This window comes from Panthera pardus, unplaced genomic scaffold (genome assembly GCF_024362965.1).
Source record: "Panthera pardus isolate Hobbes unplaced genomic scaffold, ASM2436296v1 HiC_scaffold_6, whole genome shotgun sequence".
Taxonomy (NCBI): domain Eukaryota; kingdom Metazoa; phylum Chordata; class Mammalia; order Carnivora; family Felidae; genus Panthera; species Panthera pardus.
The window spans coordinates 12,154,057-12,165,171 of record NW_026526991.1 but is presented as its reverse complement, the minus strand read 5'-3'; the positions used below and the strand labels follow the sequence as shown (position 1 = coordinate 12,165,171).

Here is an 11,115-nt window from a genome sequence, read left to right as displayed (position 1 = left end):
CTTGTTGGAAATTATTTGCTAATACAGGGAGCCACCATAATGCAGTGTTAAGTGACAAAAATTCACACAAAACTGTATACACGTCATGAGTCTAAATTTTGGTTTGCTTATTTTCTTTTTTATTTGAGAGAGAGAGAGAGAGAGAGAGTGAGCAAGGAAGAGGAGCAGAGGGCCTGAGAGAGAGAGAGAATCTTAAGCAGGGTCGGTGCTCAGCACAGAGCCCAACTCGGGGCTCGATCCCACAACCCTGGGATCATGACCTGAGCCAAAATCAAGAGTTGGACACTCAACAGACTGAGCCACCCAGGTGCCCCTTGTTTCACTTATAAAATAAAATGTCCAGGGGCACCTGGGTGGCTCAGTCAGTTAAGCGTCTGACTTCGTCTCAGGTCATGATCTCACAGTTTGTGGGTTCGAGCCCCGCATCGGGCTCTGAGCTGACAGCTCAGGGCTTGGAGCCTGCTTCAGATTCTGCGTCTCCCTCTCTCTCTGCTCCTCCCCTGTTCATGCTCTGTTTGTCTCTCTCTCTCTCTCTCTCAAAGATGAATAAACATTAAAAAAAATTTTTTTTTAAATAAAATAAAATGTCCACAGTGGTCATTTCTGTGTGGTGAGAATACAGAAGAATTTTATTCTTTATCCCTAAATTTTCTACAGTAAATCTGTACTTATTTAAATAATTAGGGGGAAAAGGATTACAAGAATTTTTGTGCCTTCAAACTATGTATGGGAGGACTTTTTTTCCCAAGTTCTTTCAGAAGCAGAAAGGAGGGAAGAGAGGGGCACCTGGGCGGCTCAGTCGGTTAAGCATCTAACTCTTGGTTTCGGCTCGGGTCATGATCTTGAGGTTTGGGAGTTCGAACCCCGCATCAGGCTCCGTGCTGACAGTGCAGAACCTGCTTGGGATTCTTCCTCTCTCCCTCTGTCCCTGCCCTTCCCCTGCTCATGCTCTCTCTCTCAAAAGAAACAAATAAACTTAAAAAAGAAAAAAGAAGGGAGAGAAAGATGACCATGAGAGAGAAGGCGTATCTTGAAGATATCATTTCTGACATAGCTCTGGGGCCAAGTACCAAATATAGCGGGAGAAATGAAAGGACGTGTCCCTTTCCTAAGGCTGCCACAGACTGGGTGGCCTGAAACAACAGAAATGTATTCTCTTGTAACCCTGGAGGCTGGACTCTGAAATCAAGGCGTCAGCAAGGCCAAGCTCCCCCTGTAGGCTCCCGGGGAAGAATCAACCCCTTGCTCACCTCCTGCAGCCTCTGGTGACTCGGGCAATCCTTGCCTGGCGACAGCTTGACTCCCATCTCTGTTTCTGTCACCACGCCAACTCTTTTGTGTCCTCTCCTCTTCTCGGAAGGATGACAGTCATTGGATTTAGCTCCCCCCCACCCCGCCCCAATCTAGGATGAATTCGTCTCCAGATCCTTTAACTGATTACATCTGCAGAGACACAGCTGTCAAATAAGGTCATATCGGAGGTTCCGGATAGACATGAATTTGAGGGGCACAGCTCTTCAACCTGCTACAGGGGACAGTCTTGAAAAACAAATTAAGGTATCACAGGCAGGTGTATGGCAAAAATGATCGCTATGGAAAGTATAAAAGGGCGTAGCGTGAAAAGCAAGCTTCCCGGGGCGCCTGGGTGGCTCAGTGGGTTGAGCGTCTGACTTCAGCTCAGGTCGTGATCTCACGGTTCCTGGGTTCGAGGCTGTGCTGACAGCGCGGAGCCTACTTCTGATTCTCTGTCTCCTTCTCTCTCTGCCCCTCCCTTGATCGTGGGCTCTCTCCCTCTCTCTCTCTCTCTCTCTAACATAAATAAACATTAAAAAAAAAAAAAGCAAGCTTCCCTCTCTCATCCCTGACCTCCAATCCAATCAATGTTACTGGCTTCTTGTCTCTACAAACACATGTGTCTTTCTCCTACACAAGTTCAAGTGTAGTATACAGTGTTCCACACCCTGCCTTTGTATTTACCAGTGTATGCTGGAGATCCTTCCCTCTGTTCACATGGATTTGCCTCATTTGGTTTAATGACTACATACCGTTTCATCATTAGATAAACCCTAGGTTACTCAGCTGATCCATTTGGGGTGGTTTTTCGATTTTCCTTTTTCCTTTTCTTTCCTTTTCTTTCTTTCCTTTAATTTTTTTATATTACAAATAATGCTCTGATGCTTCCTATTTGTATCTGCATGCTATGCCCGGCTCTTTTCTTTTTTTTTATAGACTTTTTTTTTTTTTAGAGCAGTTTTAAATTCACAGCAAAATGGAGGGGAGCCCAAAGAGATTCCCCTTATGCCCCCTGGCTCCCCGCACACGCAGAGCCTCCCCCACTATTAACATCCCAGACCAGAGTGGTCCACTCCTTGCAGATGGTGAGCCTACGCTGACACATCGTTATCACCCAGAGTCCATAGTTGGCATCGGGGTTCACTCTTGGCGTACATTTTACGGGTTTGGGCAAATGGATAATGACACGTGTCTACCGCTATAGTATCTGACAGAATAGTCTCCCTGACCTAAAAATCCTCTGTGCTGCACCCATTCATTTCTCCCTCTCCCCAGCCCCTGGCAACCACTGATCTTTTTACAGTCTCCAGAGTTACGCCTTTTTCCAGAATGTCAAGTCATATGGTGGGAATCACACAGAATGTAGCCTTTTCAGACTGGCTCCTTCTGCTTAGTAACATGCATTTAAGGCTCCCCTATGTCTTTTCATGGCTCGATAGCTCATTTCTTTTAGTGCTGAATAAGACGCCTTTATCTGACGGGACCACACTTTGTTTATTCACTACCGAAGGACATCTTGGTGGTCTCCAAGCTTTGGCAATTATGAATGAAGTTGCTATAAATATCCGTGTGCATGTCTTTGTGTGGACCTAAGTCTTCAACTCCTCTGGGTAAATATCCAGGAGCGTGATTGCTGGATCGTATGATCAGAGTACGTTGAGCTTTGTGAGAATTTCCCAGAGGTCTTTCAAAGCGTCTTGGCATTCCCATGGGCAATCAGCGATGGTTGATATGGTGGTTGATATGAACCACCGAACTTAATCAGAGCCCCCCCAGCTTTACCCCCACTCATTTGTGTGAGTATTTAGTTCTATGCAATTTTTTCACACGTGTGGATTTGTGTGGTCAACATCACAATTGAGATACAGAACACGTCTGTGACACAGATCCCTTGTGCCCCGCCTCCCTGCCCCTTTATAGATACAGCCACCTCCTGGGCCTGCTCTGACCATTTTAACTTTTTCTGGCTCGCTATGTTTCAGACAGATCTCTTGTAAACAGTGTATATAGCTGGGCTTTGCTTTCTAAGCCAATATAAGAGTGTTCTCATCTTGAGAGAGGGTTTTTATCCTGTTTGTGATTACATCATTTTAATCACGAAAAATTACTGCTCCTCACTGTTTATTGGGGTTGGCATTGTCCTAGGTATTTCACAGATAAGGAAAAGGAAACAGAGCAGTGAGTTAATTTTCTTGAAATCACAGAACTGGTATGTGACAGAGGGGGACTTCCCACCCACCCTGCCCTACTGTCTCTATACTAACTATAGGTGAGTTTCCTCTTCTGGAAGATTAAAACCATGTCTCTTCCCAGCCGGACGCCCTGCCCTTCTGAGTATGGAGAAGAGCAGAGACACCGCTTGGACCTTCACCACAATGGAGGCCCCTCACATCTGCCAAGGTAAGCTTTTCTCCATCCCAGCCATTTTCCTTAGAGGGGAGAACAGAATCCAGTGACGTCTTTGTAAGAGAGAGACGAAAAGCGGAGTGATCCAGAACATTGAAAAGCACAAGGATACACAAAGACGTGGCTCCCAAAATGCCAAAGTCCTTGTTCTCCTTGTGCTTCACCCGCTGCTTCTTTTCCTTTTCTTGCTGCTTTCTTGTCTTCTTCCCGGGTCTAACTGTTGGGGTACTCTGGGGTTCGGCCTGGGACCATCCCTGGCCTCTGCTGGTACTCTCTCCCTAAGGCTCTTATGCCATTTCATGGCTTCGAGCGCTTTCTACACAGATGGTTCCCACATTTCATCCCCCAGCCGGAACAGGAATCATATATCCACTGCCTACTCAAGCATCGCTTGGATGTCTCACGGGCACCTCAGACTTAACCCACCCCAAAGTGAGTCTGAAACGTTCACTGCAACAGTCCCTCGGGCCCCAGACCTGACTCACCCTGAAGTCATCCGGGACTCTGTTCTCCCACATCCCACATCCCCTGATGAATCCTGTGGCTTCTTACAAATATAATCCTTGCCATCACTTCTATCAACCTGGTCCCTTGCAGCTGTCCCCTCTCACTCTGACTATTGCAACAGCTTCTAACTGGCCTCCTTGCTTCCTCTTTTGCAAATCTAGAGTCTATTTTCCAGCCTGAGTGATCATTTTTAACATATAAGTGAGATGAGGACCACTACTGGCTCATACAGTGTCCTGGGGTTTATGAGAAAAAGCTCACCCACTTAACAAGTGTAGATATAGCTCTGAGGACGCCTGGCTCCACAAATGGATAGCAACTTCATGCAATCAATCAAGCAAGCAAGCAAGCAATCAAAGTGCTCCTTTCTCCCGATAGACACAGCACCTCCCCCCATCCCTGGCCCCCAAGGGCTCACACCTTGGCAAGTCGATTCTGGGATGGATTTTAGATCCCAGCTGTATGCTCAGGCAGGACCTTTTACAGTTCTCATAATACTAATATAATATCAATATGTCCGTTGGAATCTAACTTGTAAAAAGGGCCTTATAAATCGTTCTCTTGTCTTGTGAAATGATCTTTTCATCGTTATAATCAATTCGATCACAACAGCCAATGGCTGGAAACAATCCAAACATACCCATCAGTGGAAGAATAGATCAATAAATTGCAGTGTATTTATACAATGAAATACTCCATAGCAATCATTTAAAAAATTTTTTTTATGTTTATTTTTGAGAGAGAGAGAGAGAATGTGAGTAGAGGAAGGGGAGAGAGAGAGGGAGGCACAGAATCTGAAGGAGGCTCCAGGCTCTGAGTTGTCAGCACACTGCGGGATGCAGGGCTTGAACTCACAAACCGTGAGATCATGACCTGAGTCGAAGTCAGACGCTTAGCTGACCGAGCCACCCCACAGCCATCATTTTTAAAATCAGTGATACCCACCACATGAGCGCATCTCATACACATCATATTGAGTGAAGGAAGCTAAAGAAATTAGTCCATTCATGTGAAATTCAAGAGTAGGCAAACTGACCCATGGTTATAGAAGTCAGAAACCGCTGTCCTGTATCTTGATCTGGATGGTGATTCCTCGGGGGCGTATATAAGTGAACGTTTACTGAGCCGAGGACTTTACTTTGTCTACTTCCTGTATATAAGCTGCCCCTCGATATAAAATGTACAAACAATAGTTTGCAAATATTTAGTACGTTGTGAGTTTTTCATTATTTTGATTTTATGTAGTCTAAAATCCCTCCACAAACCTTGAACTTCACAAGGATCAGGGCACCGGCAGTAACCTTGCTTTCCATGTGCCCAACCAGAAGGCTGTCTGACTGGTGAGGACACCTCTCATTCTCCCATGGGCAGAACGAGCACAGCTTTGGTGGCCCAGGAGCTGGTGGATGACCAGACGGGGAAAGGCTTCGAGGCTGGCATTGGTTTGCAGAGGTAACTGGGAGAGCTTTGTCCCCGGGGAAGGCTGCTTCTGCCGAAACGTCCTGGGCATCCTCTTGATACGTGACGAGGAGAAAAAAGGGACTATGCTAAATATTTTGGACAGAAGAAGCGAGATCCCGTCAGGTGCATGACCCCGGGCCATAGGCCTCAAAGGGCAGAAACTGCCCCCCTCGCAGAGGGCAGGCCCGTGAAGGCTCACACATCACCAAAAAAGCCCCTTCGTGGCCCTGCATTGATGAACTCGGGCCCGATTATCCGTTCATTGGCAGAAGCCCCCAGCAGCTTGCAGCCCAAGGTAGAAAATCAGCATATGTCCGCTGAGTGAGTTAGGGCATCTACACTGCGTGGTGCCTCCTCCAGTGGGACCGCAAGTCTACACCCGTCAGTGGGCACCGCCGTCTCGTGACTTTGTAGTGAGCACAGAGTGGGGGTGTCAACTCTGCCCCTGCTCACCCTTTCTCCTCTTTGTCCCTATTCACTTGAGGAAACACAGCGAGCAGGCAGGGCTGCGTTGTGGGATCTGTAAAGCTTAAGGTCCCTCGGCAGTGCCCGCCTCCTTGCCTGCATCCCTCCCCTTTCCCACGGCCAGCACCCCCCGCCCTGCAACCCTCTGCTCCATGACCTGATTTATGGCTGCTGGTTAACTGATCATTGGGCCTAAATTTGCTAGTTTATTAGCGCTAAGGGGTTTCCTTGGAAGTCTATTTGGTTTTTAACCTTTCCCATTAAGAAATTGGTGTGTGTGTGTGTGTGTGTGTGTGTGTGTGTGTGTGTGAAGAGAGAGAGATTCAACAGTATAAGCATATATACTTCAGTGAGGAGTTCCTGACATCAGCTGACAGAGGAGAAAGAAACAACCGGCAGGATAGAAGGTTCTCGGAGCTCCGCCCCCACCTCATGCGCTCCTCAGGGCAAGTCCCCCTTCCCTCTCTGGGCTTCGTTGCCTCTGCTGAAAAGTAAAGGAGGCAGCTTGGGTCCTGGCTGGGGTCCCTTCCAGGTCTGATTGCCTCCTCTGGGCCAGGGAACCTGTGTCGTCACCAGGCCTCCTACGCCCTCCCTGGTGGAGCGATGGCTCTTGGAGTCCGTTTGCTCTTGCCTGATACCGCTCTCCCGTAAGGTCAGACTCCGCTGGGGTGATACTTTTTACTGTGAGATACTGGGGAGGAGAAGCCTGGGTCCCTTTGTCTCTGACGTCTTCCACGAAGGACCAATCCCGTCCGTTTGAGTGGCCAAGTGAAGCTGGCCACATGCCGAGGAGAACCTCCAGAACGTTGGTGATAACTCAGCTCAGTCCTCTTGGTGTACAACTGCTGGTGGAAGCAAAGGTCACCACAGCAGCCAAACTCAAGGTCACGGACGTGTAGGCTGCGTTGTACAATATGGCGCCTCCTTCCTCTGATTAGCCTCTGCATATATGGGACTCTCAACCTGGTCTCCTCTTTCTCCTGCGTTTCCCACACCGGTCCCTCCGTTAGTCCCACGTTGCTCATCTTGACTCAGATCTTACCATTCCCCCACTGCCCTCTCCTGGGTGACAGTGTCTCTGAACAAGGCTGAAAATGTCCCTCAGGACATTTGCCCCTCCAGAAGCCCCTCTTACGTGTTTCTTCTCTTTACGGAAGGAGCAGTTCCCAACAGCGTTCTGGGACTCTCCACAGTTGGGTCAGAGGTAACAGAGGTGCCAGGGAGAGGCAGGAAGGACTCAGAGTCAGGAGTGGTGAGAGCATCCAGAAACCACAAGGGACCTAAGAGTGTGACTTTGCCACCTGGGAGACTGAAGCCAAATCTTTATTTCACTCATCCACAGGGACCAGGATGACATTCTTCCGTGTGAAGGTGTGCAGCAAGGAGAGGAGGGTCTGTCAGCTGAAGAGGTAACATTTTTGGAAGAGTTCCCCATCGTGAAGGAGGAGCTAGAAGCAGGCATCAGAAAGCTCCACGCCCTTGCAGACCACATCGACACAACCCACAGAACACTCACCAAAACCAACATGGCGGCCAACTCCATGGCGGTGGTCTCAGGAGCCATGAGCATCCTGGCTCTAATCCTTGCTCCAGCAACAGCAGGAGGAAGTCTGATGTTCTCCGCTGCTGGTAAAGGTTTGGGGACAGCAGCTGGGGTCACCAGCATCTTGACCAACATTTTGGGACACTTTCGAAATCAAGAAGCCCGAGCTCAGGCCAGCAGCCTAGTGCCCACCCGTGGCCACGAGGTCGGGGAGCCCGGGGGGCAGAAGGCATCTTACCTCATGGCTGTTGGAAAGATGGCTTATGATTATGGAAGTGCCATCAAGGATATTAAGAAGGACATCCGCGCCCTTCAGATAGCTAGAGCTCACCCACGTCTGGCCACTGCTGCTAAGCGTCTCCTGACCACTGGCCGAGTCTCGGCCCGAAGGAGCAGGCAGGTGCAAAGGGCCTTTAAAGGCACGACGCTGCTGATGACGACAAACATTCGCTTGCTGGGGAGTGCGATGGCGGGCTTATCCCTCGGCCAGGACTTGACCGCCCTCCTGAAGGACTGGAAGCGACTGAAGGAAGGAGCAAGGACGAAGTCTGCGGAAGAGCTGAGGGCCCAGACCTGGGAGCTGGAAAGGACGCTGACAGAACTCACCCAGCTCTATGAGAGCCTGAAGCGGAGGGTGAGGCTGACATCTCCCTCTTGGGTGGAGCCGGGGGAGGGAGGCGGGAAGCTTGAACTGGGACTTATGGGCACCAAGGTTTATGGGAAAGGTGTTGAAGGAGCCGGGGCGTGCGCGCGTGTGTGTGTATGTGTGTGTGTAGTTTGCTTGAATGTTCCTGAGGACGTGGGGTAGACGGTGGCTCCGAAGGTCCAAATGACGTCGGGGGCATCTTGATGATAATGGCGCCTGTCCTGGACAGCCCTGGTCATGCCTTCTATTTCTTTCTCAGTGCTCTAAGAGGGTCTTCCCAGTTGAACAGAAGAGGGCACTGAGCCACATGGAGTGTTGTGGACTGGCATGTGTCCCCTGAACATTTGTGATTGAAGTCCCAATGTGACTCGGAAGAGGTCCCAAAGAGGGCCTTTGGGAAGTGATTGGGGCTGATTCAGGTCACAGGAAGGGGTGATTCTATACGACTGTGTCCTAAGCAGAGGAAGGAACACAAGAGGGCTCTCTCTCTCTCTCTGCCTGCGCCCGCACAGAGGAAAGGCTATGGGAGCCATCAGCAAGCCCGGAGGGACATCTCACCAGGAACCCAATGGGCCGGAGCCTCCAGAACAAGGAGAAAATACATTCCTGTTATCCAAGGCGCCGGCCTGTGGTGTTCTGCTAGGACAGACCCAGCTGGCTAAGACGGGGAGCTTCTGAGGCTCGCCAAGTTCTCAGCTGGGTGGTGACAGAGTTAGGATACACAGCCAGGAAGCCTGACCTCCGAAGCCCCCGGAGCTGCCCGCCAGGCTGAGCCGGAGCCCTCTGTAGCTCTCCTGTGACTGCTGTTTTCCTTTCTTTACAGAAACTCTTGCAAGAGGAAAGACCCAGGAGCTCATCTTCGGGAGGAGCCACGGGGTCTCTGCCCCAGCCCCCAGCCAGGCTTGGGGAAGCAGGATCCCAGGGGACACAAGAGGACGAGGGCAGGTTGACCCGCCGGGCCTCTGAGCAGAATTAAAAGGGGCAGGGCGGAGGCGGGCTGGTTGGCAGAAGGGATGCCTGGAAACTGAGCAACCGGGAGGTCCACCTGGGTCCTGAGGGCGCTGTCAGCTGGTGAGGGTGGCCAGGGCCATCTGTCCTGCCTCTCCTTTGCTACCCGGCTTCTTCATTGTCCCCCACTCTTCCCTGGGGAGCCACCTCATTCCCACTGCTTTGTCAGCACCCCGTTCGCTCATGTGCACACAGGCTCTCTGCTAAGCGGGGACCGTAAGACAAGGAGGGTCCCTCAGGTGAAGATTACCTTGGGCTCACCTTGGGCTCACCTTGTGCTCACCTTGTGCTCACCGGCTGCCTTGCTCTGCTCTCTTCCTCCCCCTCCCCTGCAGTAAAACCCTGGGTTTGCACACACAGGGATGTCACCGGAACCTGCCGGACCAGATTCCATCAGGAGCCCTCCCTTTCTCCCCAAGTGCTCTGTGCAACTTAGGACCTCTCCAGGCTTCCCCATTCACCTGTCTCTTCTTCTTTTCTTCTTTTTTATGTTTTAGCTGCTATTTTGAAAGCAGTGCATGGACATGAGATACAACTTTTTTTAAAGTTCAGGAAAGTAAAAACCAGGCGTTGGAAACAATGCATCAACCAAAGGGTGACCACTGTTGGCAGCCGGGTGTGGAATTTCCTTCCCATGGTTACTTGCTTTGGGTGTTAAAGTGTAGCCGTCATGAGACTGCGTGCGGGCGGGGGGCGGGGCTTCCTCCAGGCTGCCGTTACATAATAGATTTTTTTTTTCTGCAACCCACTGAGTGGTCTTGCTCTCATTCTCAATTCCTTCATTTGCCTACAGATCTAACACTTTCCATTTTGCTGTTTTCACTTAACGATATTTTCCTGCCCTTCTATATTTCACTTGGTTTTTATAGACTTTTTTCGTGTGTTGCACAATATTCTCTTGATTATATGTAGTCTTTTTTTTTTTTTTTTAATTTTTTTAACGCTTATTTATTTTTGAGACAGAGAGAGACAGAGCATGAACAGGGGAGGAGCAGAGAGAGAGGGAGACACAGAATCTGAAACAGGCTCCAGGCTCTGAGCTGTCAACACAGAGCCCGACGCGGGGCTCGAACTCACGGACCGTGAGATCGTGACCTGAGCCGAAGCCGGACGCTTAACCGACCAAGCCACCCAGGCGCCTCATATGTAGTCTTTTAAATTAGACACGTTAGTCATCACTTTGTTTCAAGTGGCCAAAACCAATGCAAACTGGCCTACCCAAAAAAGGGGAGTTTATTGACTCATGTACTTAAAAAGCTTAGGGGTTCAGTGGACTTCAGGTGTGTCTGGATCCAGAGGGTAAAAATGATGTCATCAGGTTCCCATTTCTTTTTTTTTTTTAATATGAAATTTATTGTCACATTGGTTTCCATACAACACCCAGGGCTCCTCCCAACAGGTGCCTTCCTCAACGTCCATCATCAGGCTCCCATTTGTTAGCCAGGCTTCCACCAGGTTGAGGGAAGAGGGCCCACCCCTCCCGGCACCCCCAAACCTCCCAGTGGCCCCCTTCCTTCCAGTTGGGGGCGTCCAAGGGGAAAGGGGCGGAGCAAAGGTGCAGGGACCACTCTGATTGGTCAGGACTGGGTCCCGTGCCTTTGCCCGTGCTGGTTACTGGTAAGAGTTTGTGGTAAAACAGTATGGTTACTGAAAAGAGCCGGAAGAAGGAAAGCAGCAAGGGGTCCGGTAGCTGCCCTCCTCTTTCAGGGACGTTTGGACTAATGGCGATTTTTTAAACTTATACATAGTGGTAAAGTGAACATCTGTGTGCCAAAAACTTGTTGCG

At 49.9% G+C, this 11,115-nt stretch overlaps 1 protein-coding gene across 5 annotated transcripts; it reads left to right on the top strand.

Annotated features, from left to right (window-relative positions):
* The first annotated feature begins 985 nt into the window (after positions 1-985).
* On the top strand, positions 986-10,675 carry APOL6 (apolipoprotein L6). 5 transcript variants are annotated; one of them, XM_019446736.2, is made up of 5 exons: positions 3,595-3,693; positions 5,532-5,658; positions 6,483-6,578; positions 7,475-8,309; positions 9,145-10,675. In XM_019446736.2, exons 1-5 carry the CDS (start codon positions 3,630-3,632, stop codon positions 9,295-9,297), a joined length of 1,275 nt encoding a protein of 424 aa, XP_019302281.2. In that variant the 5' UTR covers positions 3,595-3,629; the 3' UTR covers positions 9,298-10,675. The 5 variants fall into 5 exon arrangements, with proteins under 5 accessions (XP_019302286.2, XP_019302281.2, XP_053751058.1 ...); XM_019446739.2 differs by having other exon boundaries at positions 3,607-3,693; positions 5,452-5,658; XM_019446740.2 differs by having other exon boundaries at positions 3,638-3,693; positions 5,487-5,658.
* Positions 10,676-11,115: the final 440 nt, after the last annotated feature.